The following is a 27,789-nucleotide window of genomic DNA, read 5'->3' as shown; positions in this document are numbered from 1 at the left end:
TGGAATTCCCTCCCTGAAACCTCTCCACCTCTCTATTCTTCTCCCAAGGCCTACATCTTTAACCAAGCCTTTTAGTCATCAGCCCTAATATCCCCTTCATGGCTCAGTGTCATACTATGTTCTATAATACCCCATGTGAAGCACCTTGGGATTTATTTTTACATTAAAGGCACTCTGTAAATGCAAGCTGTTGTTAAAATGCTGCCTCAGCTGAGATGAGCTTAACCATGCACAGTACCAGGGGGGTTCCCTTGTCTTTATGCCTCCCACACTTAGCAATCTACCCAGTGAGACACTGGGTGTAGTCTTTTGCATCCAACAAGAGATATTTTTCTCTCCAACAAGAGAGAATCTAACCACCGCCCCTCGACATTCAATGGCTTTACCATCGCTGAATCCCCCACTATCAACATCCTGAGGGTTACCATTGACCTGGACTAGCCATATAAATAGTGTGGCTACAAGAGCAGGTCAGAGGCTGGGAATTCTGGTGGGAGTAACTCACCTCCTGGCTCCCCAAAGCCTGTCCACCATCCACAAGACACAAGTCAGGAGTGTGATGCAATGCTCCCCATTTGCCTGGATGAGCGCAGCTCCAACAACACTCAAGAAGCTTGGCACCATCCAGGACAAAGCAGCCAGCTTGATTGGCACCCCATCCACAAACATTCACTCCCTCCACCACTGACGCATAGTGGCCTCAGTATGTACCATCGACAAGATGCAATGCATCAACTCACCAAGGCTCCTTCGACAGTCCATTCCAAATCTGCGACCACTACCACCTAGAATGACAAGGGCAGCAGATGCATGGGAACACTACCACCTGCAAATTCCCCTCCAAGCCACTCACCATCCTGACTTGGAAACATATCGCCATTCCTCCACTGTCACTGTGTCAAAATCCTGGAGCTCCCTTCCTAACAGCACTATGGGTGTACCTACACCACATGGACTGCAGCGGTTCAAGAAGGCAGCTCACCACCACCTTTTCAAGGGCAATTATGATTGGGGAATAAATGCTGGCCTAGCCAGAAACGCCCACGTCCCATGAACAAATGACTTTTTAAAAAAAAAATCACATTCCTCAGCAGTGTTCCTGGCCAGTGTCAGGGCCCTCCCATAGTGAACAACAGAGTCTTTTGTCCTGATCAGCCTGGTCTTTGAATATAACAAGTGCTTGAAGGGGGCTATGTGGAGATTTTTACTCGATATCCAGCTCACGCTGTTTCTAAATATAAAGAAAATATAATATATTGAAATCCTGCACCTGCATGCAGTCCTGTCCATATTCGTCATCAATAAATCTATGTCCCCTCCATAATGGAAAATATATAAAGCTTATCACACTGTAGTGGTATCCTCCACTCGTTTAACATCACTGCATCACCGCCACTGGTGAGAAGCAGGAATTGCAAGCTTTCACATGACATTTCAATTGCAATAATAGAATCTTAGAATGGTTACAACACGAAGGGGACCATTTGGCCCATCGTGTCTGTGCTGGCCCTCTGAAGGAGCAATTCACCTCGTGCCACTCCCTTGCCTTTTCCCTGTGGCCTTCACATTCTTCTTTTTCAGATAATGATCCAATTTCCTGTTGAAAGCCTCAATTGAATCTGCCTCCACCATGCTCTCAGGCAGTGCATTCCAGGTCCTACCAACTCACGGTGTGAAAATGCTTTTTCTCGTGTCGCCATTGTTTCTTTTGCCAATTACCTTAAATCTGTGCCCTCTGGCTCCTGATCCTTCCACCAATTGGAGCAGTTTCTCTTTATCTTCTCTGTCTAGATCCCTCATGATTTTGAGCACATCTATCAAATTACCTTTCAACCTTCTCTTCTCCAGGGAGAACAGCTCCTGTTTCTCCAATCTATCTATGTAACTGAAGTTCCTCATCCCTGGAACCATTCTCGTGAATCTTTTCTGCACCATCTCTGGTGCCTTCATATCCTTCCCAAAGTGTGGTGCCCAGAAATGGACACAATACTCTAGTTGAGGCCAAACCAGTGTTTTATAGAGGTTTCACATAACTTCCTTAGGTAGAATAAACTAATTGGCATTATATAGGAGATTATGGCCATAGGAAATTAAAATCAATTATAAAGAGGCATTGTGAACTGTGAGAAGGATGATGATAAACTTCAAAAGGACATGGACTGGTTGGTAGAATGGGTGGACAAGTGGCAGATGAAATTTAATGCAGGGAAGTGTGCAGTGATTCATCTTGTTAGAAAAAATGCGGAGAGGCAATATGAGGTAAAAGGTACAATTCTAAAGGGGTTGCAGGAGCAGAGGGACGTGGGGGTATTTGTGCATAGATCGAGAAGATAGCAGGACAGATTAGGAAAGAGGTGAATAAAGCATACGGGATCCTGGGTTTTATAAATAATGGCATAGAGTACAAGAGCAAGGAATTTATGATGAACCTGTATAAAACACTGGCTCAGCCTCAAATGGAGCATTGTGCCTGGTTCTGGGCACTGCACTTTCAGAAGGATGTGAAGGCATCGGAGAGAGTGCGGGAAAGATTCACGAGAATAGTTCCAGGGATGAAGAACTTCAGTGACAGGGATAGATTGAGGAAACTGGGGCTGTTCTTCTTGGAGAAGGTTGGGAGGAGATTTGACAGAGGTGTCCAAAATGATGAGAGGTCTTGACGTAGTCAATGGAAGTAAACTCATCCCATCGGTGAGGACCAGAGGACACCAATTTAAGGTGATTGGCAAAATGGCGACACGAGGAAACGTATTTTGCTCGTCAAGTGGTTAGGATCCAGAATGCACTGCCTGAGAGTGTGGTGGAGGTAGGTTCAATCGTGGCTTTCGAAAGGGAATTGAGCAATTATCTGAAGAAAAGGATTTTGCAGCACTTCGGGGAAAAGGCAGGGGAGTGGGACTAGGCGGGTTGTGCATGCAAACAGCTGGCAACAACACGATGGGCTAAATGTTTTCCTTCTGTCCTGCAACCATTCTATGATTCCATGACAGAGCTGTACCTTTGCTGACCACATTTTACATGATAAACTCATAAAATAAATTGGGGAAGTGGTTGCATGGATCGAAACTTTGCTGAGGGACGCAGAGTCGTGGTGAGCAGTTGTTTTTCAGACGGGAGGAGGAAGTGTTCCCTGGCTTTACCAGAGGTCAGTGTTGGGGCCGATCTATGTACAAATGGCCTGGACTTGAGTGCAACTTCCAAGTTTGTAGGCAGCACGCAACTTGGAAATGAGTGAGGAAAACAGTGACGGACTTCAGGAGGACACTGACAGGCTGGTGAACCGAAGAGGAGTGAAATGAAAAATGACGACAGGCTATATGAGCTTGACTGAAAAATTTTAAAGAGGTAGATACACTGGGTGTGTAAATCTTTGGAGGTGGCAGAACCAGTTGGGGAAGGTTTTATAAATCATCCTTGGTTTTACAAGTAGAGGAATGGGGTCCAAAAGCAAGGACGTTGTGCTAAATCTTTATACACTTATGGTTAGGCCTCAGCTGCAGTACTGTGTCCAATTCTGAGCACCACACTTCAGGGGGGACAACACAGCCTTAGACTTTAGAGAAGATATATTAGAATGGTACAAGGGATGAAAGACTGTAGAGAGAAACTAGAGGCACAGATTCAAGGTGAAATAAAAACAGGAAATGTTGGAAATACTTGCAGCATGTCTGGCAGCATCTATGGAGCAAGAAAAACAGAGTTATTGTTTCAGGTCCATTAGAATTGGGAAAACTTACAAATGTCACAGGTTTTAAGCAACTGAAAGCGGGGAGGGTGGAAAAAGAACAAAAGGGAAGGGATAGGGGTGGACGACAGGAGAGATTAAATGACAAGAGAGTTGGTGGCGCAGGGCCAAAGGGAGTGGTAATGGGACAAGTAAAGAAAGAAAAGATGATCCTAGAGGAGGTGTGAATGGCAGAATGATGAACAGTTGTCAGCCAAAAGTGAAAGCAAGGGGAAAACGAGACTAAAAAAGAAACCTCCAAAAGATAAAGGTAACAAAACGGGAGCAGAGTTTATGGTCTAAAATTGTTGAAATCAACATTGAGTCCATAAGCTGTAGCCTACCTAACCGAAAGATGATCCTGCAGTACCTCACTAGTCACAGCCTGCCAATGCGAGAATGATCCATTTATTCCTACTCTCTGTTTTCTGCCTGTTAACCAATTCTTAATCCATGCCAGTATGTTACCTCTTATCCCATGTTCTTTAATTTTGCTAACCAACCTCTTGTGGGGGATTTTATCAAAAACCTTCTGAAAATCCTAGTGTACTATGCCCACTGACTCCTCTTTATCAATTCTGTTAGTAACATCCTCAAAAGACTCCAAAAGGTTCGTCAAACATAAATCCACGTTGACTATAATGAATCAGATCATTATTATCCAAGTGTCCATTTATCACAACCTTTATAATAGATTCTAGCATTTTCCCTCCTACTGATGTACTTTTTTCTTTATTCTTTCATGAGATGTGGGTGTCACTGGCAAAGCCAGAATTTGTTGCCCACAGTTCAGAGGGCAGTAAAGAGTCAACCACATTGCTGTGGATCTGGAGTCGCATGTAGGCCAGACCGGGTAAGGACAGCAGATTTCCTTCCCTAAGGCACATTAGTGGACCGAATAAGTCTTTACAACAATTAATGTCACCATTACTGAGACTAGCTTTGTATTCCAGATTTTTATCATTTGAATTTAAATTCCACCAGCTTCCATGATGGGATTTGAAGATTAGTAGTTCAATGGCTTTACCACATTGCCTGCATCTTCCCCCTAAAGCTAACAGGTCTGTAGTAGCCCGTTTTCTCTCTCCCTCCCTTCTTAAACAGTAGAGTGACATTTGCTATCTTCCAATCTGCAGGAACCATTCCAAAATCTAAAGAATTTTGGTAGATGCTCACCAAGCATTTGTTTCCCATCCCTAATTGCCCCTGAGAAGGTGGTGGTGAGCTGCCTTCATGAACCACTACAGTGCATCTGGTGTAGGCACACCCACATTGCTGTTCGGGAGGGAATTGCTGGACTTTGAAGGAACAGTGAAGGAACAGCGATATATTTCCAAGTCAGGACGGTGTGTGACTAGCAGGGGAACTTCCAGGTGGCGGTGTTCCCATGTATCTGCTGCCTTTGTCCTTCTCGGTGGTAGAGGTCACTACTTTGGAAGATGTTGTCAAAGGAGCCTTGGTGAGTTGTTGCAGTGCATCTTGTAGTTAGTACACACAGCTGTCACTGTGCATCAGTGGTAGAGGGAGTGAATGTTGAAGGTGGGGTGCCAATCAAAGCCGGCTGCTTTGTCCTGGAAGGTGTCGAGCTTCTTGAGTGTTGTGGGAGCTGCACTCATCCAGGCAAAGGGGGAGTATTCCTTCACACTCCTGACTTGTGCTTTGTAGATGGTGGACAGGCTTTGGGTAGTCAGGAGGTGAGTTACTCCCCACAGGATTCCTAGCCTCTGACCTGCTGTTGAAGCCACTGTATTTATATGGCTAGTCCAGTTCAGTTTCTGGTCAATGATAACCCCTAGGATGTTGAGTGTGAGGAATTCAGCAATGGTAATGCCATTGAACATCAAGGGGAGATGGTTTGATTCTCTCTTGTGTCTTGTTGGAAATGGTCATTGCGTTGCATGCCTGTCCGGCAGAGGAGGCGCTGTGGTCGGAGTCTGCGCACATTCCTCCCCGTCAGAGGAGGCGCTGTGGTCGGAGTCTGCGCACATTCCTCCCCGGCAGAGGAGGCGCTGTGGTCGGAGTCTGCGCACATTCCTCCCCGGCAGAGGAGGCGCTGTAGACAGAGTCTGAGCATTTTTTACCCCCTCCAGGACGGAGAGGGCGCTATTACCGGAATCCGCTCATATTCCTCCCTCAGCCGGGAACCGGAGCCTGGAACAGCGGTCGCCGGTGAAGTTCCGGGTCGGAGGTGCGAGGTCACAGGTGCGGTTGTTGGGGGAAACGCGAGTGGCCTAGGCGGCTTCTCTGGTGCCTGTAGGTTGAAGACGGTGAGTACGCGGCGGGGATGCACCCGGTGCTCGTCAGTGCCCATCAGTGGAAACAAAATCCATCTGGGTCCCCATTAACCCCGAGTCCTCTTTAACCGAATCCCCGCTAACCCCGAGTCCTCTTTAACCAAATCCCCGCTAACCCCGAGTCCTCTTTAACCAAATCCCCGCTAACCCCGAGTCCTCTTTAACCGAATCCCCGCTAACCCCGAGTCCTCTTTAACCAAATCCCCGCTAACCCCGAGTCCTCTTTAACCAAATCCCCGCTAACCCCGAGTCCTCTTTAACCGAATCCCCGCTAACCCCGAGTCCTCGTTAACCAAATCCCCGCTATCCCAGAGTCCCCGTTGACCCAGGTTCCCTATTAACCAGAACAAAAATACCTGGAAAAACTCAGCAGGTCTGACAGCATCTGTGGAGAGGGATACAGTTAACATTCGAGTCCGTATGACCCTTCAACAGAACTAAGACATTTAGAAATGAGATTAAATATAAACTGGTTTAAAGGGGGAGGGGGGGGGGACAGGTGGAGCTGGATAGAGGGCCAGTGATAGTTGGAGATAACCAAAAGATGTCACAGACAAAGGGACAAAGAGGTGTTGAAGGTGGTGATATTATCTAAGGAATGTGATAATTAAGGGTAGAAAGCAGGACGAGCAAGGTACAGATAGCCCTAGTGGGGGTGGGGTGAAGGGAAGGGATCGAAATAGGCTGAAAGGTGGAGATAAAACAATGGATGGGAATAAATTTAAAAATAGGAGGGAAAAGAAAAAAATGTGTGTAAAAAAAAAAATTAATAAAAAAACTATAAATTATTGGAAAAAGGGAGATCTGAAAGGGGGTGGGGATGGAGGAGAGAGTTCATGATCTGAAGTTGTTGAACTCAATATTCAGTCCGGAAGGCTGTAAAGTGCCTAGTCGGAAGATGAGGTGCTGTTCCTCCAGTTTGCGTTGGGCTTCACTGGAACATTGCAGCAGGCCAAGGACGGACATGTGGGCATGAGAGCAGGGTGGAGTGTTGAAATGCCAAGCGACAGGGAGGTCTGGGTCATGCTTGCTGACAGACCGAAGGTGTTCCGCAAAGTGGTCACGCAGTCTGTGTTTGGTCTCTCCAATGTAGAGGAAGCCGCATTGGGAGCAGCGAATACAGTAGACTAAATTGAGGGAAGTGCAAGTGAAGTGCAGCTTCACTTGAAAGGAGTGTTTGGGCCCTTGGACGGTGAGGAGAGGGGAAGTAAAGGGTCAGGTGTTGCTACATTTTGCGGTTGCATGGGAAGGTGCCGTGGGAGGGGGTTGAGGTGAAGGGGGTGATGGAGGAGTGGACCAGGGTGTCCCGGAGGGAACGATCCCTGCAGAAAGCCGCCAGGAGGGGTGAATGGAAGGTGTGTTTGGTAGTGGCATCATGCTGGAGTTGGCAGAAATGGCGGATGATGATCCTTTGAACGCGGAGGCTGGTGGGGTGATGATTGAGGACAAGGGGGACCCTATCATGGTTCTGGGAGGGAGAGGAAGGTGTGAGAGCGGATGCGCGGGAGATGGGCCAGACACGGTTGAGGGCCCTGTCAACCACCGTGGGTGGAAAACCTCGGTTAAGGAAGAAGGAAGACATGTCAGAGGAACTGTTTTTGAAAGTGGCATCATCAGAACAGATGCGACGGAGGCGAAGGAACTGAGAGAATGGGATGGAGTCCTTACAGGAAGTGGGGTGTGAGGAGTTGTAGTCAATGTAGCTGTGGGAGTTGGTAGGCTTGTAATGAATATTGGTGGACAGTCTATAGCCAGAAATTGAGACTGAGGTGTCAAGGAAGGGAGGGGAAGTGTCAGTGATGGACCATGTGAAAATGATGGAGGGGTGGAAATTGGAAGCAAAATTAATAAATTTTTCTAGATCCAGACGAGAGCATGAAGCGGCACCGAAACAGTCATCGATGTACCGGAGAAAGAGTTGTGGGAGGGGGCCGGAGTAGGACTGGAACAAGGAATGTTCCACATACCCCATAAGGAGACAGGCATGACTGGTGCCCATGCGGGTACCCATAGCCACACCTTTTATTTGGAGGAAGTGAGACGAGTTTAAGGAGAAATTGTTCAGTGTGAGAACAAGTTCAGCCAGATGGAGGAGAGTAGTTTTGGATGGGGATTGTTCGGACCTCTGTTTGAGGAAAAAGCGGAGAGCCCTCAGACCATCCTGGTGAGGGATGGAGGTGTAGAGGGATTGGATGTCCATGGTGAAGAGGAGGCGTTTGGAGCCGGGGAACTAGAAATATTTGATATGATGTAGGGCGTGAGAGGAATCGCAGCTGTAGGTGAGGAGAGACTGGACAAGGGGAGAGAGAATGGAGTTAAGATAGCAAGAAATGAGTTCCGTGGGGCAGGAACAGGCTGACATGATTGGTCTGCCGGGACAGTCCTGTTTGTGGATTTTGGGTAGGAGGTAGAAGCGGGCCGTCCGAGGTTGGAACCCTATTAACCAGGGTCTCCATTAACCCCGAGCCCCCATTGACCAATTTCTCTTCCACGCAGCCCCCCCCCCCCCCCCCCCCCCGCCCCATTCCCCGGCGTTACCCCAGTGTCTGCTCGGACTCCTTGAGTCATCACCACTTACCCCTCTCTTTCTCTCTCTGTCTCTCGTCCCCCAGCGGGCCACCTATCCATATTAGCTCACAGATTCCCCCCAGCTTCTCCTATAGCTACTGATTGGATTGTGTGCTTCCTGTTTACAGAGACGCCATGGGCTCGCTGGAGAAGTGGGTGAACGACCAGCTTCACCAGCTGCTGGGGCTGAGCGACAAGTACGTGGCGCAGTTCCTGATTGGCACAGCCCAGCGCAGCAGCAGCGTGCCGGACTTCATCCGACGCCTGGAGGAGACGGGAACCATTGACATCACACAGAAAGTCCAACTGTTTGCCAGCGAGCTCTGGACGAAGGTGGGATATGGGGATTCGTAAGGAAGCCTGATGGCGTCTTTTATCGGGGATTCAAGTCTGGGTACTGGGGTACGAAGGGTGATGCAAGGTGTATTGGGATCCCCCCATTGGGCATTGCCTTCCCCTCTCGGCTGGGCTTGAAGGTGCCCCACTCCATGGACAGTACATTGCCAATACCTTTTTTTAAGAGAAGGACGACGTAAGTATAGAAATCAGGGAGGGGGAACTGTGATATACTTGAACAAATTAGCCTTGAGAGAGAGGAGGTATTCGTGGTTTTAGCGGGCTAAAAAGTGGATTAATCCCCAGGCCCAGATGAGATGTATGCCGGGCTGCTGTGGGAGGCAATGGAGGAGATTTCAGGGGCCCTGACATTAATTTTCAAATTCTCTCTGGTCACAGGAGAGATACCAGAGGACTGGAGGGCAGCTAATGCGGTAGCATTATTCAAGAAGGGTGACAAGGCGAGGGAGTACATGATAAATGGTAGGATCCTAGGAAGTACAGAGGATCAGAGGGACCTTGGTGTGCATGTGCATAGATCCTTGATGGCAGCAGGGCAGGTAGATAACGTGGTTGAGAAGGCTTATGGGATGCTTGCCTTTATTATTCGAGGCATTAAATACAAGAGCAGAGAGGTTATGATGGAGCTGTATAAAGCATTAGTTAGGCCACATCTGGAGGACTGTGTGCCGTTCTGGCTGCCACACTATAGGAAGGATGTGATTGCACTGGAGAGGGTGCAGAGGAGATTCACCGGGATGTTGCCTGGGCTGGAGCGTTTCAGCTATGAAGAGAGACGAGACAGGCTGGGGTTGTTTTCCTTGGAACAGAGAAGGCTGACGGGGGACCTGATTGAAGTGTACAACATTATGAAGGGCGTAGATAGGAAGAAACCTCTTTTCAGAGTGGAGGGGCCAATAACCAGGGGGCATAGATTTAAGGTAAGGGGCAGGAGGTTTAGAGGAGATTTGAGGAAAAAACTTTTCACATAAAGGGTTGGGAGGGTATCTGGAACTCACCGCCTGAGGGGTAGGTAGAGGCAGGAACCCTCACAACATTCAAGAAGTATATAGTTGAACACTTGAAATTCAATAGCACATAGGGCTACGGGCCAAATGCTGGAAAATGGGCTTAGAGTAGATTGGAGCTTGATAACTGACGTGGATGTGATGGGCCGAAGGGCCTCTTTCCGTGCTGTATAACTTGTGTTGTGTTCTGTTGGTTTATTGATGATTTCGTGTGCAGACTTGACTTTCTCTTGTCTTTCCTCGGCAAGATCCCCAGGAAGCAGCAGGTCGAGAAGGCGTCGCGAGCTGTCGAGCGAGAGGCTCTTGCCATCCAGCAGAAGAATCGGACTTACTTGTTGCTGGAGGACAGCGAGGAGAGTGAACCCGAAGAGAAGCAGAGCCAGCACAAAGGCAAAAGGAAACGCAAGCACATCCGAAAAAAGAGGGCGGCGTCTTCGGAGAGTGACTCCGATGATAAAGCGTACGTCCCTGCAGTGAGGAATGAGGAGGAGGTGGCCTGACATGGTGCGCCTGTGTGTGCATGTGTGGGGAGGAGGGCAGGAGACAGTCTGAAACAATGTGGGGAGGCAGGGGACAGTCTAACACTGTGTGTAGGGGGCAGGGGACAGCCTGACGCTGTGTGGGGGGGTGGTGCAGGGGACAATCCAACACTGTTTGGGGGCTTAGGGGACAGTCTGACACTGTGTGGTGGGGGTGGCGTGTGGCTGCCTGACACTGTTGTTGTGGGGGTGGTGGGAATGGATGGGAGACAGTCTGGGGGCAGAGGTCAGTCAGATACTGTGTGGAGGGCAGGGGACTGTCTGACACCGTGTGTGGAGGGCAGGGACGATGGACAGGAGACAGCCTGACACTGTGTGTGGGGGCAGGGAACAATCTGGTACTGTGTGTGGCTGGGGGGACGGGGGACAGTCTGACGCTGTTTAGGGACAGGTGACAGTTTGACATTGTGTGGTTGGGAGGACGAGGCACAGTCTGACACTGTGTGGGGACAGACTAACAGTGTGTGTGGGGCAGAGAGTAGTCTGACACTGTGGGAGGGGGTGCAGGAAACAGTCTGACACTGTGTGGGGGCTGGGAGCAGTCTGACAATCGGGAGACGGGACAGTCTGACACTGTCGGGGCTGGGAGCAGTCTGACAATCGGGAGACGGGACAGTCTGTCACTGTGTGGGGCATGGGACAGTATGGCAGTGTGTGTATGTGTGTGGGGAGGGGGGTGCAGGGACCTGTCTGACACTGGGTGAGGGGTAGCAGACAGTCTGACAGTGTGTGGGGCAGGGAACAGTCTGACAGTGTATGTTGGGGGGCAGGTGCGGGGTGCAGTCTGACAATGGGTAGGGTGCAGGGGACGGTCTGATACTGTGTGTGTGGCAGGGTTGGGTGGAGGGGGCACAGAACAGTATGACACTGGTGGCCGGGGCGCGCGGGGACTGTCTGATACTATGTGGGGGAAAAGGCTGACACTGTCTGCATTTAGGGGCAGCCTGACACTGCACTCTGCTCATGTGGCCTGATGCAGATCAAAACTGAACCCTTTGCGCGTGTGAGGGGAGCAAAGGGGTGTAGGGGATTGCCTGCCAATCAGCAGCCTGTTATGCTGGGGTGTGGGGTTGTTTGTGTGTGGCATGAATCCAGTTGATCAACCTAAACCTTCGTGATCAGGAAAACAGCCCCATCTCCGCAGAAACTGTCAGGATCGGAAGAAGAAGAATGGGAGAAGGAGGAGAAGGATCGGTTGAAAGATCTGGAGGAGCGAGACGCTTTTGCTGAACGTATCAAACAACGGGACAAGGACAGAACGCGTAACATCCTGGAGAGGTCTGATAAGAAGGTAGGAGTAGAAACCTGGGAACATAGGAACAGCAGGAGTAGGCCATTCAGCCCCTTGAGCCTGTTCCAACTTTCAATTGGATCATGGCAGATTGTTATCTCCCATCTAGCCACTTTTATACCAGCAGCTGGAGTATTATCCTGATGTGGGGTGTTGTGGGACAAACACCACTCGGAGTCTGGAATTGGCCAGAGAAAGGTATTTATCATGACCATGCAAGGGTCGTTATGAGGGGCATAGATAGGGTAGACAGGAAGGAACTTTTCCCCTTGGTGGAGGGATCAATAACCAGGGTCCATAGATTTAAGGTGAGGGGCAAGAGGTTTAGAGGGGATGTGAGGAGGAATTTTTTCACCCAGAGGGTGGTGGGAATCTGGGACTCACTGCCTGAAAGGGTAGTAGAGGCAGAAACTCTCATAACATTTAAGAAGTATTCGGATGTGCATTTGCGATGCCATGGCATACAAGGCTATGGGCCTAGTGCTGGAAAATGGGATTAGAATAGTTAGGTTCTTGTTTGACCGGCGCAGACTTGATGGGCCGAAAGGCCTTTTTCTGTGCTGTAGACCTCTGACTCTATGACTAAGACTCTAAGGGAAAGATTCAAAGCTGCAGAATCTCTCGAAAAAGCAGTTACAATAGCATATATTTATACACAGCTTCAGTTGGCCCATGGTCAAGAGTTTTGTCAGTTCATGACCTTGTGTCCCTTATAAACACGTGCTATATATGAACGTGGATTAATGTGGATAATATTGGCAATAATAGATACCTGGGAGTGAGTTACAGACTTGAATCTAATCGAGGGGTTCAACTGGTTTATAGGTAGAATAATGGACACCTGGGAATGAGTTACAGACTGGAATCTACTTGAGGGGCTCAGATGGCTTATGTGTAGAGTAATGAATATCTGGGAGTGAGTTACTTGCTGTACTCTAGGGTATCAGGTTGCAGAACGGGGTATGGGTGTATAAATGTGAAAAGCATTAGCTATATGGTTAATGAGGGACTTTGCTGCTTTATTTTGTTCCAGGCTTATGAAGAAGCTCAGAAACGGCTGAAGATGGGAGAGGAGGATCGGCGGGCAATGGTACGATAAGCAGTACTGTTGGCTTTCAGTCAGGTAGTTGGAGATCATCGCCTTTCTGCAAGGCTTAACGCTGCCACTGCGCATGTTGCAGTCAGCTGCAGTCAGGGCCTGTGGCTACACTTGCTCCGTGCTCTCATTGTGTAAAAGAATCGGAAAGAATGAGTGACCTCAGCCCGCCTCAGTGACGTTCATTCCCGCTGTCTTCCAGGTGCCCAGCGTGGTTCTGTGGCAGCTTTCCCCCATAGGTGGGGAAGTAGATCTTCAGTCACATGGCCAGTTTAGTTTATTAAGCAATGAGGTGGGCACTGGCTGGCTCAGCAGGTTAGTCACTGACCATCCATCTCTGCACTCCGGGTTCACCTCCCAAAGACAAGCTGCAGTGGAAGGCATTTTCTGTCTGATGGCCGGAAGGGATTCGATGTGAAATGAGCATTGAGGTCCACTGCCCGAGGCACAGAACTGCCAACGACTCGACAGCCGTGTCACATTCAGAGGCCACAGGATGGCCGAAGTGGCGAAACCACCCACTCAGTCTGTATGTAATGTCCTTGCAGACCTGAGGCAAAATGTTTGGCAATGTAAGAGAGAGTTTCATTCTGTATCTAACCGGGCCTGCACTGGCACTGGGAGTGTTTGATAGGACAGCGTAGAGGGAGCTTTACCCTGTATCTAACCCCGTGCTGTACCTGCACTGGGAGTGTTTAATGGGACAGTGTAGAGGGAGCTTTACTCTGTATCTAACCCATGCCATACCTGTCATGCGAGTGTTTGATGGGACAGTGTAGAGGGAGCTTTACTCTGTATCTAACCCCATGCTGTAGCTGTCCTGGGAGTGTTTGATGGGGTTGGTGTAGAGGGAGCTTTACTCTATCTAACCCGTGCTGTACCTGTCCTGGGAGCATTTGATGGGACAGTGTAGAGGGAGCTTTACTCTATATCTAACCCGTACTGTAACTGTCCTGCGAGTGTTTAATGGGGACACTATAGAGGGAGCTTTACTCTGTGCCTAACCCGTGCTGCACCTGCACTGGGAGTATTTGATGGACAGTATAGAAGGAGATTTACTCTGTACATAACCCTGTGTTGTACCTGGCCCAGGAGTCTTTGATTGCACAGTGTAGAGAGAGCTTTACATTTAACCCACACTGCAAATGATCCAAGAGAGTTTACTGCATTCCTGTAGAGGGAGCTCTGCTGTCTACTGTACTTGTCCTGGGACTGTTTAATGGGACACTTGCATCTGATTCATTCAGTCCCCTTGATGCCGTCAGTGTACGTCTGAAATGGAAGAAAGTTCCATTCTCCAATATGAGCTTCCCTTCACTGGTGAGTGCAAGATTCCCAAAGGAGCAGGAAATTTGTAACACAAGCAGTAGGAAAAGATAGATAAATGAAGTCCTCCTTGGACTGTCGTGGAATATGTATGTGTGTGAGGCGTGGAGTGTGTGTAAAGCTGTCCGCTGTTTAGCATTGCAAGTATCTGATCAATGTTACTAATGCCCCTTCTAGATACCGGAGCTGCGCAAGAAGTCACGATGGGATTACTTGGGCAAGCGAGAGCAGGAGAAACTGGAGGACCTGGAGGCGGAAATCCTGGATGACGAGTACTTGTTCTCCTCGAGTGATCTCAGTGCCCGGGAGAAGCAGCAGCTGGACTACAAGAAGAAAGTGCGTGACCTGGCCAAGGAGTACAAGGCGGCAGGAGACCAAGAGAAGCAGGAACAGAGCAACCGCTATTACATGCCTGAGGAGTCCCGCAACAAGGTAGGTACGGGTTAGCAAAGGGTGGGAGGGCTGGCACGCAGCAAGAGTACTGGTGGAACAAAAACAGAAAACGCTGGAAAAACTCAGGTCTAACAGCATCTGTGGAGAGTAAAACAGAGTTAACGTTTCGAGTCCGTATGACTCTTCTTCATAGCTATAGAGAAGTAAAAATGTGGTGAAATTTATACTGTTTAAGGGGGGGTAAAGCAGGTGAAGCTGGATAGAAGGCCAGCGATAGGTGGGGGCAAAGGAGAGATTGTCAAAGATGTCATGGACAAAGGGGTGTCAATGGGAGTGGTACTGGCTAAAGGAGGTGCTGATGGTGGCATTAAGGCCAGAAAAGCAGAATGTGATAATAGAAGGACAAGGGTAAGCACTCTCGAAAGAACAACATGAACAAGTGACAGATGGCCCTTGTGGGGGTGGGGTTGGGGGAGGGGATGGCGGTGGGAAAAGGAATTGAAAATAGGATAAAACAATGAATAAAAATGAAAATAAATAGAAATAAAAATAAGTGTATAAAAATGAAAAAATAAAAATGAGTATTGAAAAAAGGGGATAAAAAAGGGGTAAGGATGGAGGAGAGAGTTCATGGTCTGAAGTTGTTGAACTCAATGTTAAGTCTGGAAGGCTGTAATGTGCCTTCTCTAGCCTTCTATCAAGCTTCACCTGCTCCACCCCCCATAAACAGTGTAAATTTTGCCACATTTTTACTTCTCTTTAGCTCTAAAGAAGTCAGATAGACTCGAAATGTTAACTCTGTTTTTCTCTCCACAGATGCTGTTAAACCTGCTGAGTTTTTCCAGCATTTTCTGTTTTTGTTTCAGATTTCCAGCATCGCAGTGTTTTGCTTTCATCTTAAGAGTGCTGGTGGCACGTGTACGGTGAGCTATGCTGGCAATGTGCTTCGTAAGGAGTGTGCGCGGTGCCGCGTACACGGGGAGCGTGCACAGCGCGACAATATCTTTGTGAGCATGGCAGCATTGTTGGTCTGGATTATGTATCTAAGTCTTGGGGCGAAACCTGAATTTTAGCCTTCTGACCCTGATTTTGCTTTGCGCTGTGTCAAGTTGTCCCCCGGCTTATTCTCTCTGAATTTTGGCTTGTAGCGGTTTGTAAGCTGGTTGCTCCCCCTGCAACGTGTTTGACTATCGATTGCCTTTCACTTTTTGTTGCCTCTTTCTGGCTCCGCTCCGTTGTCCTGTAACACAGCTTTCATTTGTTTAGTGGCGTTTTCTTTGTATTTTAAAAGAAAGTTCCAGATCGCTATGAGGAGCCCAAGGCGGACGACAAACATGCCCCACGGGATGAGCAGAAACGCTGGGAGGAGGAGCACATGGACGCAGCGCTGCTGAAGTTCGGGGCCCGGGATGCCAGGGAGCGTAACAAGCAGAAAGAGTATGAGTTTGTGCTGGAGGAGGATGAGATGATTGACTTTGTGACCTCTGTGACCATGCAAGGGACCGTGACCAAGGTAGGGCAGCTATGCTGAATAGAGGGTGCACGGTAGCAACAGTGGTAATGTCACTGAACTAGTAATCCAGAGGTTCAGACTAATACTCTGGAGACATGACTTCAAATCCCACCGTGGTAACTGGGGGAATTTAATTAATAAATCTGGAATAAAATTATTGTCTCATCAATAAGGATCATGAAACGACTGATTGCCATAAAAATCCATCTGGTTTGCTAATATCCTTCAGGGGAGGGAAGTCTGCCATTTTTACCTGGCCTAGGCCTGCCTGTGACTCCAGACTCTCAGCAATGTGGTAGATTCTTAACTGTCCCCTGAAAAATGCCCTTGTAAGGCCATGTTCATGTTGCAATCCTGTCACAATGAAGTGCATGCTCTAGTTGTAAGTGGGAGCAATGTTACTAATTGGGAAAAGGTAAGGGCATTATTCTAAAGTATATATAAGAACCGGTTTCTGCCTGTGTGGGGGGAAGGTAAAGGGAGTCTGTGCCTACATCTAGGTTTTGTTGGATAAACCTATGTTACGGAAAGACTGACTCCAGATTCCTCCCCTACTCAGTGAATGAGCAGCAAATTTATAACAGGCCACGCAGCTGGAGGCAGCTCACCACCATCGGCTCGAGGGAAATTAGGGATGGGTAATAAAAGCTGGCCTTGTCAGAGATGCTCACATCCCAGCAGTGAATTTAAAAAGGTCCGTCATCCACCTTCATTCATCAGCCTGTCAAATACACAGAACTTAACAACACTGAAACAGGCCATTCAGCCCAGCTGCTCCCACACATGCCTCCTCCCACCCTACATCATCTCGATCAACATAACCTTCTATTCCTTTCTCCTTTGTGTGCTTACCTACCTTCTCCTTAAGTGCAATTCTGCAGATCTCAGAGGGTTGTAGGGCTGGAGATGGTGGATAGGGGGGTTGATGGTGGGGTCATGCGAAGGCCATGGAAGGATGTAAGCACAAAGGTGAGCATTTTAAAGTTGAGACGTTTGGTGACCAGGAGCCAATGTAATATGTGCGCAAGGACAGCGTCACAGATAAACGTCCAGTAATAGAGAAAGCGAAAAGGTTCTGTTATTTGACCTTGCGGAGCTACACGTTTCAGAACAGAGTACCTAAATTTCAAACTGGACCTGGATGTTCCAGTGTGATGTGGAGTGTCGGGGATCCAGAAACGCTATCATCTCGTTCCTGAGTGACACTTCCCTCACCTGCCTTTCCTCATCAGGATGAAAAAGCCGAGTTGTCGGAGGCACAGAAGCAGAAGTTGTCCCTTCAGGAGGTGAGGAGGAGCCTGCCTGTCTTCCCGTACCGCCAGGACCTGCTGACGGCCATCACTGAGCACCAGATCCTAATCATTGAGGGCGAGACAGGATCTGGCAAAACAACGCAGATCCCCCAGTACCTGTACGAGGAGGTGAGCATCCATTCGGGTTGGGAGCCACTCGGTGCATTGGGTAGAATGGGTGGAAGACATAATATGGTGCTCAACCTGTTATACAGTGGGAGGGACACAGTATTGTGTTCAAGCTGTGAGACAGTGGGAGGGACACAGTACTGTGTTCAACCTGTTATACAGTGGGAGGGACACAGTACTGAGTTCAATCTGTTATACAGTGGGAGGGACATAGTACTGTGTTCAATCTGTTATACAGTGGGAGGGACACAGTACTGTGTTCAACCTGTGAGATAGTGGGAGGGACACAGTACTGTGTTCAACTTGTTGTACAGTGGGAGGGACACAGTACTTTATTCAACCTGTGAGACTGGGAGGGACACATTACTTGTTCAACCTCAGACAGTGGGAGGGAGACAGTACTGTGTTCAACCTGAAAGAGAATGGGAGGGACACAGCACTCCATTCAACCTCAGACAGTGGGAGGGACACATTACTGTGTTCAAGCTATGAGACAGTAGGCGGGACACAGTACTGTGTTCAACCTGTGAGACAGTGGGAGGACACAGTACTGTGTTCAACCTGTGAGACAGCGGGAAAGACACAGCACTGTGTTCAACCTGTGAGACAGCAGACGGGACACAGTACTGTCTTCAACCTGTGAGACAGCGGGAAAGCACTGTGTTCAATGTGTGTGACAGTGGGAGGGACACAGTATTGTGATACACAGGAATTGTTGATGAAGAGAGGCCAAGGTTCAGCTATTCACCTTCTCCCAAACTGGAAGTTGCTCGATATAATGATAATGGAGTTGTCGGCTGATCACAGCAGTCACTCTCCATCAGCTTGTCTGCAACAGTCTCGGACATTGTCCAGAATAAAACCCCAGTGGTGGAGAGCTTTGGAAAACAAAGTCAGCTGTTCCTCCCAGGCCTGCTATACTTACCACATGTCTTGCCTCAAATTACTTGTGTGCTGTATCCCGAAATGTTGCTTGCTTGAAAAATTCATCAAACAGAATCAATCGATGCTGAGTGCTCGCCCCCTACCTCCGTCTCCCACGGGAGCCCGTTCTGTAGATTGGCCACTCGCTGAAATATTGGGCCGATTAAAACTTAAATTGCAAGGTGGAAATCCCATGGGATCTTGTGGATTGCCGGATTTACACTCTACTCAATTTTGATTGCCGTTGACTTCAATGGAGAATGAAATTGGGTTTTAAATTGGGCACACCCTACTCGCTCAGTGTCTCAATAGACAGATTAGGTCAGGTTAAAAATGTGGCCTGTGTTATCCGCAGCTTTGGTTGAGTAGCAGTGCTGAGCTGGTTGTTTTTAGCACTGAATTGGAGCTTTACTTTGCTTTCATTCCCTGACCTGCTGGCCTTGAGCTTCCATGCTGTCTCTGCAGGGCTACACTGCCGGGGGGATGAAGATCGGGTGCACGCAGCCTCGGCGAGTGGCGGCCATGAGTGTCGCAGCCCGAGTGGCACAGGAGATCGGGGTCAAACTGGGAAATGAGGTAAGTTGTCGCGCCATGTAGCTGTGGAATATTGAGAGAAGCTACTGAGAGAGCAGAGCCAAGAACAGCGTAACTCGGGAACAGGAGCAGTACTGACCTAAAGAATTAGTGGCCCATCTAAGGGCAAGGGAGAGTGACCAGGAATAAATACAGGGGAGGGACAGTAAACGTCAATAACAATGAGGAGTGTGTGGGAGTAGTGACTAAGACTGAAGATAGTGAAGGGTTAGAGTGACTTGGAATAATGAAAGGCAATGACTGAGAATGGAGACAGTAAAGGGGCAAAGATAATAATTAAGGAGAGCAACTGGGAATAATGACAGGCAGTGACTGGGAACGGTGACAGGCAGCAACTGGGAACGGTGACAGGCAGTGACTGGGAACGGTGACAGGCAGCAACTGGGAACGGTGGCAGGCGGCGGCTGGGAGCGGTTATAGGCGGCGGCTGGGAACGGCAGCAGGCGGCGGCTGGGAACGGCGGCAGGCAGCAGCTGGGAACGGCGGCAGGCGGCGACTGGGAACAATGACACGCGGCGACTGGGAACGGTTGCAGGGGGCGGCTGGGAACGGTGATAGGCGGCGGCTGGGAACGGTGACAGGCGGCGGCTGGGAACGGTGATAGGCGGCGGCTGGGAACGGTGACAGGCGGCGGCTGGGAACGGCGACAGGCGGCGGCTGGGGACGGCGGCAGGCGGCGGCTGGGAATGGCGACAGGCGGCGGCTGGGGACGGCGGCAGGCGGCGGCTGGAATTGGTGACAGGCAGCGGCTGGGAACGGTGACAGGCAGACATTTTTTTGTGTGCCAAAGGTATTAATGAGCCAAAAAGGGTAAATGGAGTTAGGAGAAAAATGGGCTTAATCTGAATGATTGGCAGGTCAGGCTCAAGAGCCTAATGGCCTATTCCTGTTCCAAATCCGAAATAATGATGGAGGGAAAATGAGTGGGAATATTAGCTGTTGGAGAGAGATATCACTGGGGAAAAATAGCAAAGGGAGGATTGGTTGAGCGTAATGAAAGGAGCAGTTACTGCTCGAATGTTTCCAATTCACGTGTTGTGAGCATTAATGCAGGTAGCCATCTGAACCCTATAATTGTAACTTCCCAGGTTGGGTACAGTATCCGGTTTGAAGACTGCACGTCAGAACGGACAGTGCTGAAATACATGACAGATGGGATGTTACTGCGCGAATTCCTCACGGAGCCTGACTTGGCTGGATATAGGTGAGAAAGGTTCCCACAAAAGATCCCACAACATCTCAAGTATCTTAGGAGGAGTTTTTTCCAGCAACAAATTATGAACATCATTCTCAATAAAATGCTGGGTAATGTGTGTCTCTTCACGTGGTGCTGGGTAATGTGTGTCTCTTCACGCTGTGCTGGGTAATGTGTGTCTCTTCACGCTGTGCTGGGTAATGTGTGTCTCTTCACGCTGTGCTGGGTAATGTGTGTCTCTTCACACGGCGCTGAGTAATGTGTGTCTCTTCACGCGATGCTGGGCAAGATGTGCCTGTTCACACGGCGCTGGGTAATGTGTGTCTCTTCACACGGCGCTGGGTAATGTGTGTCTCTTCACACGGCGCTGGGTAATGTGTGTCTCTTCACGCTGTGCTGGGTAATGTGTGTCTCTTCACACGGCGCTGGGTAATGTGTGTCTCTTCACGTGGTGCTGGGTAATGTGTGTCTCTTCACGCTGTGCTGGGTAATGTGTGTCTCTTCACGCTGTGCTGGGTAATGTGTGTCTCTTCACGCTGTGCTGGGTAATGTGTGTCTCTTCACACGGTGCTGGGTAATGTGTGTCTCTTCACGCGATGCTGGGCAAGATGTGCCTGTTCACACGGCGCTGGGTAATGTGTGTCTCTTTACGCGGTGCTGGGCAAGGTGTGTCTGTTCACGCAGTGCTGGGTAATGTGTGTCTCCATGTGGTGCTGGGCAAGGTGTGTCTGTTCACACGGCGCTGGGTAATGTGTGTCTCCATGTGGTGCTGGGCAAGGTGTGCCTGTTCACGCGGTGCTGGGTGACGTGTGCCTGTTCACGCGGTGCTGGGTAACGTGTGCCTGTTCACGCGGTGCTGGGTAACGTGTGCCTGTTCACGCGGTGCTGGGTAACGTGTGCCTGTTCACGCGGTGCTGGGTAACGTGTGCCTGTTCACGCGGTGCTGGGTAACGTGTGCCTGTTCACGCGGTGCTGAGTAACGTGTGCCTGTTCACGCGGTGCTGGGTAACGTGTGCCTGTTCACGCGGTGCTGGGTAACGTGTGCCTGTTCACGCGGTGCTGGGTAACGTGTGCCTGTTCACGCGGTGCTGGGTAACGTGTGCCTGTTCACGCGGTGCTGGGTAACGTGTGCCTGTTCACGCGGTGCTGGGTAACGTGTGCCTGTTCACGCGGTGCTGGGTGACGTGTGCCTGTTCACGCGGTGCTGGGTGACGTGTGCCTGTTCACGCGGTGCTGGGTAACGTGTGCCTGTTCACGCGGTGCTGGGTAACGTGTGCCTGTTCAGGCGGTGCTGGGTAACGTGTGCCTGTTCACGCGGTGCTGGGTAACGCGTGCCTCTTCACGCGGTGCTGGGTAACGCGTGTCTCTTCACGCGGTGCTGGGTAACGCGTGTCTCTTCACGCGGTGCTGGGTAACGTGTGCCTGTTCACGCGGTGCTGGGTAACGTGTGTCTGTTCACGCGGTGCTGGGTGACGTGTGCCTGTTCACGCGGTGCTGGGTGACGTGTGTCTGTTCACGCCGTGCTGGGTAACATGTGCCTGTTCACGCCGTGCTGGGTAACGTGCTCATCTTCACACGATGCTGGGTAATGCACTTATATTCATGTAGTGCTGGATAGCCTTTGCCTGTTCACAGGGTGCTGGTTGATGTGGGTGTCTGCATCTTTACAGTGTTGTGATCATCGACGAAGCCCACGAGCGCACTCTTCATACTGACATTCTCTTTGGGCTGATTAAAGACATCTCTCGCTTCCGCCCTGACCTGAAAGTCCTGATTGCGAGTGCGACGCTGGACACAGATAAATTCTCAACCTTTTTCGACGATGCTCCAATCTTCCGTATCCCGGGACGGCGGTTCCCTGTCGACATTTACTACACAAAGGTATAAGGGCGGGGATGGTGTGAGGCGTTTCGGAAAAGGTGAACCCGAGGCTATTGCCCCCTCCCCCGATTTGGGGTCCTCCGTATAAAATCGGACAGCTCACACCCAGAGGTGCAGGTAGTGTTCAGGCTGGGCTTCTGAGTACATTCATGAACTGTTATCAAGAGATAACTGTGCCAAGTCCTATTGAACAGGTTAGTACTAGCTGACCAAAAAAGCAGAAAAGTGCTCTGTTCTGGTGTTAAACCCCGGGAGTAACCCAACACACACATGCAGGGGTTGGGCTGTCCGTCAGCCTTGACTTTGGGTGACTGGTGTTTAAATTCCCTGCGCTTAGACAAGGATGTCAAGGCCTTGAAGAGTGTGCGGGATTTACCAGAATGGTATCAGTCATGAAGCAGTCAGTTACGTGGAGAGACTGGAGGAGTTGGGGTTGTTCTCCTTAGAGCACGGAGGTTTGTGAAGAGATGGTCCACGAGGTGTTCAAAATCGTGAAGGATTTTGTTAAGAGTAGATCAAGAGGTGACTCTTCACCGGCAGGTTGGTCAGTAACCAGAGGGTTTAAGGTTTTGGGCAAAAGAGCCAGAGTAGACTGAGAAATTTACTTATGCAGCGAGTCGCAGTGATCCAGAATGATCCTGAAAGGGCGTCGGGAGCAAACTCAGTCATAACTTTGAAGAGGGAATTCAAAACATGCAGGGGGATGGAGAAAGAACAGACGAGTAGGACTAATTGTATAGCTCTTTCAGAGAGCCAGCATGGGTACGATGGGCCAAATGACCTCCTGCGCTGCAAGAATGTCTAAATAGGGTCATCCACATGGAAGCAGAGTGTGGCCTCCCTGTTGTGCTGAATCCTTGGTGATTCATCAGCGGTTTGATTTTCAGACTCCTAATTGAACTAACAGTGGATTAGAAAGATCCCAGGGCAGATCACTTGTCTGTGCCTGAGTTCCTCATCAGGTGGAGCAGCAGTTAGCTTGCCACTAATGGCCTCAGCACAGGGCTGAGGAGGATAAAAATCAGTTGAGTTCTTCACTCCTGCACCAGATTGTGTGCATAGATAGCATATGAGGACCTTGGTACATTGGACTCCCTGCCCAAGGTTGATTATCTTGCTGATTCTCAGAAAGGAAGTGATAGAAAATTCTGAATTGCTCAAGTAGATTTTTGTTGACTGACAGGACCCTGTTGCTCTTTGTTTAGGCCCCTGAAGCGGACTATTTGGAAGCCTGCGTGGTTTCCGTCCTACAGATTCACGTCACTCAAGCTCCTGGTGACATTCTGGTGTTCCTCACTGGTCAGGTAAGGAAGGTCATGGGTCAGCAATTTATGCAGGGAACCCACATGTTGACTGGATTTGTCCCCGCTGGTGCCCGTCAGTGGTGGTGAGTCATACTTGGTGCTCCTTGACACCCAATATTATGCTGTTAATCCTGGTTCCTGCATTAGTTGTGTTGAATCAGACCTGGCAGCCCATTGACTATCCAGTGTTTGCTTTTTTTTTCACTTTTTTGTCCACAGAATTTGGGTGTTGCTGGTTAGGCCAGCATTTATTGCCCATCCCTAATTGCCCTTGAGAAGGTGGTGGTGAGCCGCCGCCTTGAACTGCTGCAGTCCATGTGGTGTAGGTACACCCACAGTGCTGTTAGGCAGGGAATTGCAGGATTTTGTCCCAGCGACATTGAAGGAATGGCGATATATTTCCAAGTCAGGATGGTGTGTGGCTTGGAGGGGAACTTGCAGCTGGTGATGTTCCCATGCATCTGCTTCCCTTTTCCTTCTAGGTGGTAGAGGTCACGGGTTTGGAAGGTGCTGTCGAAGGACCTTTGGTTAGTTGCTGCAGTGATGTAGATGGTACACACTGCTGCCAATGTGCGCAGGCGGTGGAGGGGAGTGAATGTTTTTGGGTGGGGTGCCAATCAAGCGGGCTGCTTTGTCCTGGATGGTGTCAAGCTTCTTGAGTGTTGTTGGAGCTGCACTCATCCAGGCAAGTGGAGAGTATTCCATCACACTCCTGACTTATGCCTTGTAGACGATGGACAGGCTTTGAGGGATCAGGAGGTGAGTTACTCGCCGCAGAACTCCCAGCCTCGTTTGGTTTGTGTGAACCGCAGAGTTTAGTTGTGCTGACCGCTTTGCTTCCTGTGCAGGAGGAGATTGAGACCACTTGCGAAATGTTGCAGGAGCGATGCCGTCGACTGGGCTCCAAGATCGCTGAGCTGCTGGTTCTGCCCATTTACGCCAACCTTCCCTCAGACATGCAGGCCAAGATCTTTGAGCCGACCCCGTCAGGTGCTAGGAAGGTGAGGAGCAAGCATACCTCCAATAAGACCGTTTTAACGTGACACTTTTCATGGAAACTCCCTTTTGCTGAAGTATAGAATGCCAGGATCCATCTGAAATGTGCCTATGTCACTGATGGTTGCATGGGGACATGATAGCTCAATAAATATCCTTCTGGGGTATGATTGTATCAATAACAAAAATTATAGGCACTCTTTACGTAGAATTTCATAGATATTAAAACAGGTGAACAGCGCGCTGGGCCTAACTGGTCAATTTTGGTGTTTTACCTTCACGTGAACCGTGATCTATGTGCCCTCCGCCTTTACCTGTGCCCCTTTATTCTTTTTCCCTTCGACCACCTAGTGGCGTGGTCTTTGGTAGTGGTGCATTCCAACTGCCTCACTTGCATTCAATCTGCTATCTATATCTCTTTGACCTGTTACTTCCACTCATTCTTTCCCATGGCCTCCTCGACGTGCGACTCCTCACCTCCCTAAATTTTCCACATCACCTAGTCTCGCTCAGCCATGATGCATTTGAATGGTCAAGCAGGTTGGAGGGGCTGAAAATGCCTCACTCATGTACCTGTTTCTCCAACAGTAACAAAAACCAACTTGGCATCCATAAACAGCCACTGTGTGATTTACCTTTTCCTCTGTCGCCTCAACTGCAGCGCCATGACGCTTCCCCCTTTGGCCAGGATTGCCAGCATTATCTTCGAAGTGGCACTTGCCACTGACCTGCGAGAGCCCCGTACCCTCACAATTCATAATTTTTTTGGCCTAACTTGGCGCCGTTCACTTGTGCATGGAGGGTTGGAAATGAGGGGCAGAATTGTGGCCACCAAGATTTGGCAAAGCTGACAATTTGGATCGTCACTCCCTAAAGAGGGAAAGTGGAGGCAACCGTGTCAGTCAGGAAGAATGACTCACGTGAGGGTCCTTGAACAAGAAAGACTTTCATTTATATAGCACCCATCACGACCTCATTTCATCCCAAAGCACTTTACGGCCAATTAAGTACTTCACTGGAGTGTAGGCATTGTAACGTTGGGAAATGCAGCAGCCAATTTGTGCCCAGCAAGCCCCATAAGCAGCAATATGATAATGACTAAATAGTGATGTTGATTGAAGGATAAATATTGGGCAGGGCACCCTGCATAACTCCTCTGCTGTTTTATAAGTAGTGCCATGGGATCACTTAACGTCCATCCTAGAAGATAGACAGGGCTTCGGTTTAACATCTCATCATCAACCTAGACCTTAGGCTCAAGTCTCTCTGGAGTGGGACGTGAGCCCATGACCTTCGGGCTCGGGTACAAGTATTACCCAATGAACTATAACAGAGGAATAAAGAAGGGTGTGCCAAATCTGGCTGATAAAAAGTGCACATGGTGGGCACATTGTTTGCGGGTCACAACGTAAATTGTTGGGCTTGCTGATTTGTCAAAGTAATAGATTAGCAGATAGATGCAGAAGAGCTTGATTTCGAACAGGAGGATCACCCTAGGGCCATATCAGAACTTCTCCCCACACCACCCACTCCCCCCACCTCATCCGCGCCCCATCCCAAGCCTCAATCCAGCCCTTGAAGCACAGGCAACTGTCCCAGGTGTACTGGTTATCTCTCTCTGAGGGAGATGGTGGCATAGTGGTGATGTCACTGGATTAGTAATCCAGAGGTCCAGGCTAATGTTCCGGAGACACGGGTTCAAATCCCACCACAGCGGTTGGTGGAATTTAAATTCAATTAACAAATCTGGAATATAAAGCTAGTCTCAGTAATGCTGACCAAGCAACTATGATTGTTGTAAAAACCCATCTGGTTCACTAATGTCCTTTAGGGAAGGAAATCTGCCGTCCTTACCTGGTCAGGCCTAAATGTGACTCTAGAATTCACAATAATGTGATTGACTTATAACTGCCTTCTGAAATGGCTGAGCAAGCGACTAGGTTCAAGGGCAATTAGGGCTGGGCAACAATCGCTGGTCGACGTCCACATGCCATGAAAGAATAAATTTTAAAAAGACTAATGAATCTAGAATTTTAGGAACAAACACCCTCAGGGAGTGGGTGGAGATTTCCCTTGTCAGTAGGTTGCTAATGTTTAAAAACTTTCATCCTGAGTGTTATGACACAACAGTTGGTAAAGGTTGAGTTATTTAAAATCCCAGAGGGAAACTTCAAACGACTGTCATAACCTATACTTTCAATTAGTATGTTTGAGATGCAATTCTGAATTCAGAAATGAAACCACCAAGCTTCCAGAGGTTTTTTATATAAATTAAATTAAACATTTATTAATCTTACATGGTATTAAATACATACACATGTTTACAAATGACTACCATAATAACTACTAAACAAATCCCCAAATTAATCACTCCCAAGTAATCTTCCCCAAGGCAACAATAACCCATAGACTTAAATAGACACCAGGCAAAGCACATTTTATCTTACGAATTCAAAATAAGGTTCCTTTCAATTTGTTCCTTCGCAGACACAGTGGTAGGCTTACAGGCTTAGATCTTACATGCCTCTGCCTTACACAAAGCTCTTTTGTATATACCTAGCCTTCCCTTTGAATGTAAATGCTCATTGTATCACCAGGGCCTTTTAACTCCACCTCTTCTAACAATAAAACCCCTTTCATAGTACCAGTTTTATTCATAATATAAACATATTGATTGGTGTCTCCTAGCTAGGTGCAATAATTCACCCCCAGCCTTTGAATGTTTATTCAACAAAATGCAAATACATTTTACCTTACCATACCCTTTACCTTACTGTTAACATCGCAAAACTAATATACATCAAATCACCTAGCTGGCTTTCATCCAATTAAGACACACACACACACACACACACACCCCCCCACAGATCCCACTACAAGTCCAATTTAAAATAATTTCCAATAACTTTATACACATTAATAGCTTCATGACACTGATTTCGAGAAAGAGCATACACAAGAGCAAGTTGGGTGGCACATAACAGGATGTCTGTGACTCCCAAGACCTGATTGAGGCTGCCTCCAGGGACCTAATTCCCCGAACATTGAACCACTACTGCGATTAAGCTCGACGTTGTTCTATTAATGCAAGATCTCTCTTCTCTCCCCCTGGTACCGCCCCCCCCCCCCCCCCCCCCCCCCCCCCCCCCCACCACCACCACCCCCATTGCCTCTCCACCGCTCAGGTCGTCGTGGCCACCAACATCGCGGAGACTTCCCTAACGATTGACGGGATCATCTACGTGATTGACCCCGGCTTCTGCAAGCAGAAGAGTTACAACGCACGTACAGGCATGGAGTCTCTCATCGTCACACCCTGCTCCAAGGTAAGTACTGAGGTGACACATTCACCTGGTGGAAGGTCCT

General features: G+C 49.0%; 1 protein-coding gene across 1 annotated transcript in view; it reads left to right on the top strand.

Moving 5' to 3' along the window:
• Positions 1–5,850: 5,850 nt before the first annotated feature.
• The window catches only part of dhx16 (DEAH (Asp-Glu-Ala-His) box polypeptide 16), a 38,045-nt gene continuing 16,106 nt past the window's right edge, over positions 5,851–27,789 (top strand). Inside the window, exons 1-14 of the mRNA XM_078535870.1 lie at positions 5,851–5,991; positions 8,715–8,919; positions 10,199–10,410; positions 11,612–11,780; positions 12,814–12,870; positions 14,380–14,634; positions 15,887–16,108; positions 17,341–17,529; positions 18,919–19,029; positions 20,136–20,251; positions 21,913–22,123; positions 23,329–23,427; positions 24,276–24,428; positions 27,609–27,749. Coding sequence (XP_078391996.1) covers positions 8,722–8,919; positions 10,199–10,410; positions 11,612–11,780; positions 12,814–12,870; positions 14,380–14,634; positions 15,887–16,108; positions 17,341–17,529; positions 18,919–19,029; positions 20,136–20,251; positions 21,913–22,123; positions 23,329–23,427; positions 24,276–24,428; positions 27,609–27,749 — 2,133 coding nt within the window. The 5' untranslated portion in view covers positions 5,851–5,991; positions 8,715–8,721. The remainder of the gene's footprint in view (positions 5,992–8,714; positions 8,920–10,198; positions 10,411–11,611; positions 11,781–12,813; positions 12,871–14,379; positions 14,635–15,886; positions 16,109–17,340; positions 17,530–18,918; positions 19,030–20,135; positions 20,252–21,912; positions 22,124–23,328; positions 23,428–24,275; positions 24,429–27,608; positions 27,750–27,789) is intronic.

The sequence above is a fragment of the Cetorhinus maximus genome, unplaced genomic scaffold, assembly GCF_964194155.1.
Source record: "Cetorhinus maximus unplaced genomic scaffold, sCetMax3.hap1.1 HAP1_SCAFFOLD_718, whole genome shotgun sequence".
Classification (NCBI taxonomy): domain Eukaryota; kingdom Metazoa; phylum Chordata; class Chondrichthyes; order Lamniformes; family Cetorhinidae; genus Cetorhinus; species Cetorhinus maximus.
The sequence above is the reverse complement of the archived record's forward strand: the minus strand, read 5'-3'. Positions and strand labels throughout refer to the sequence as shown.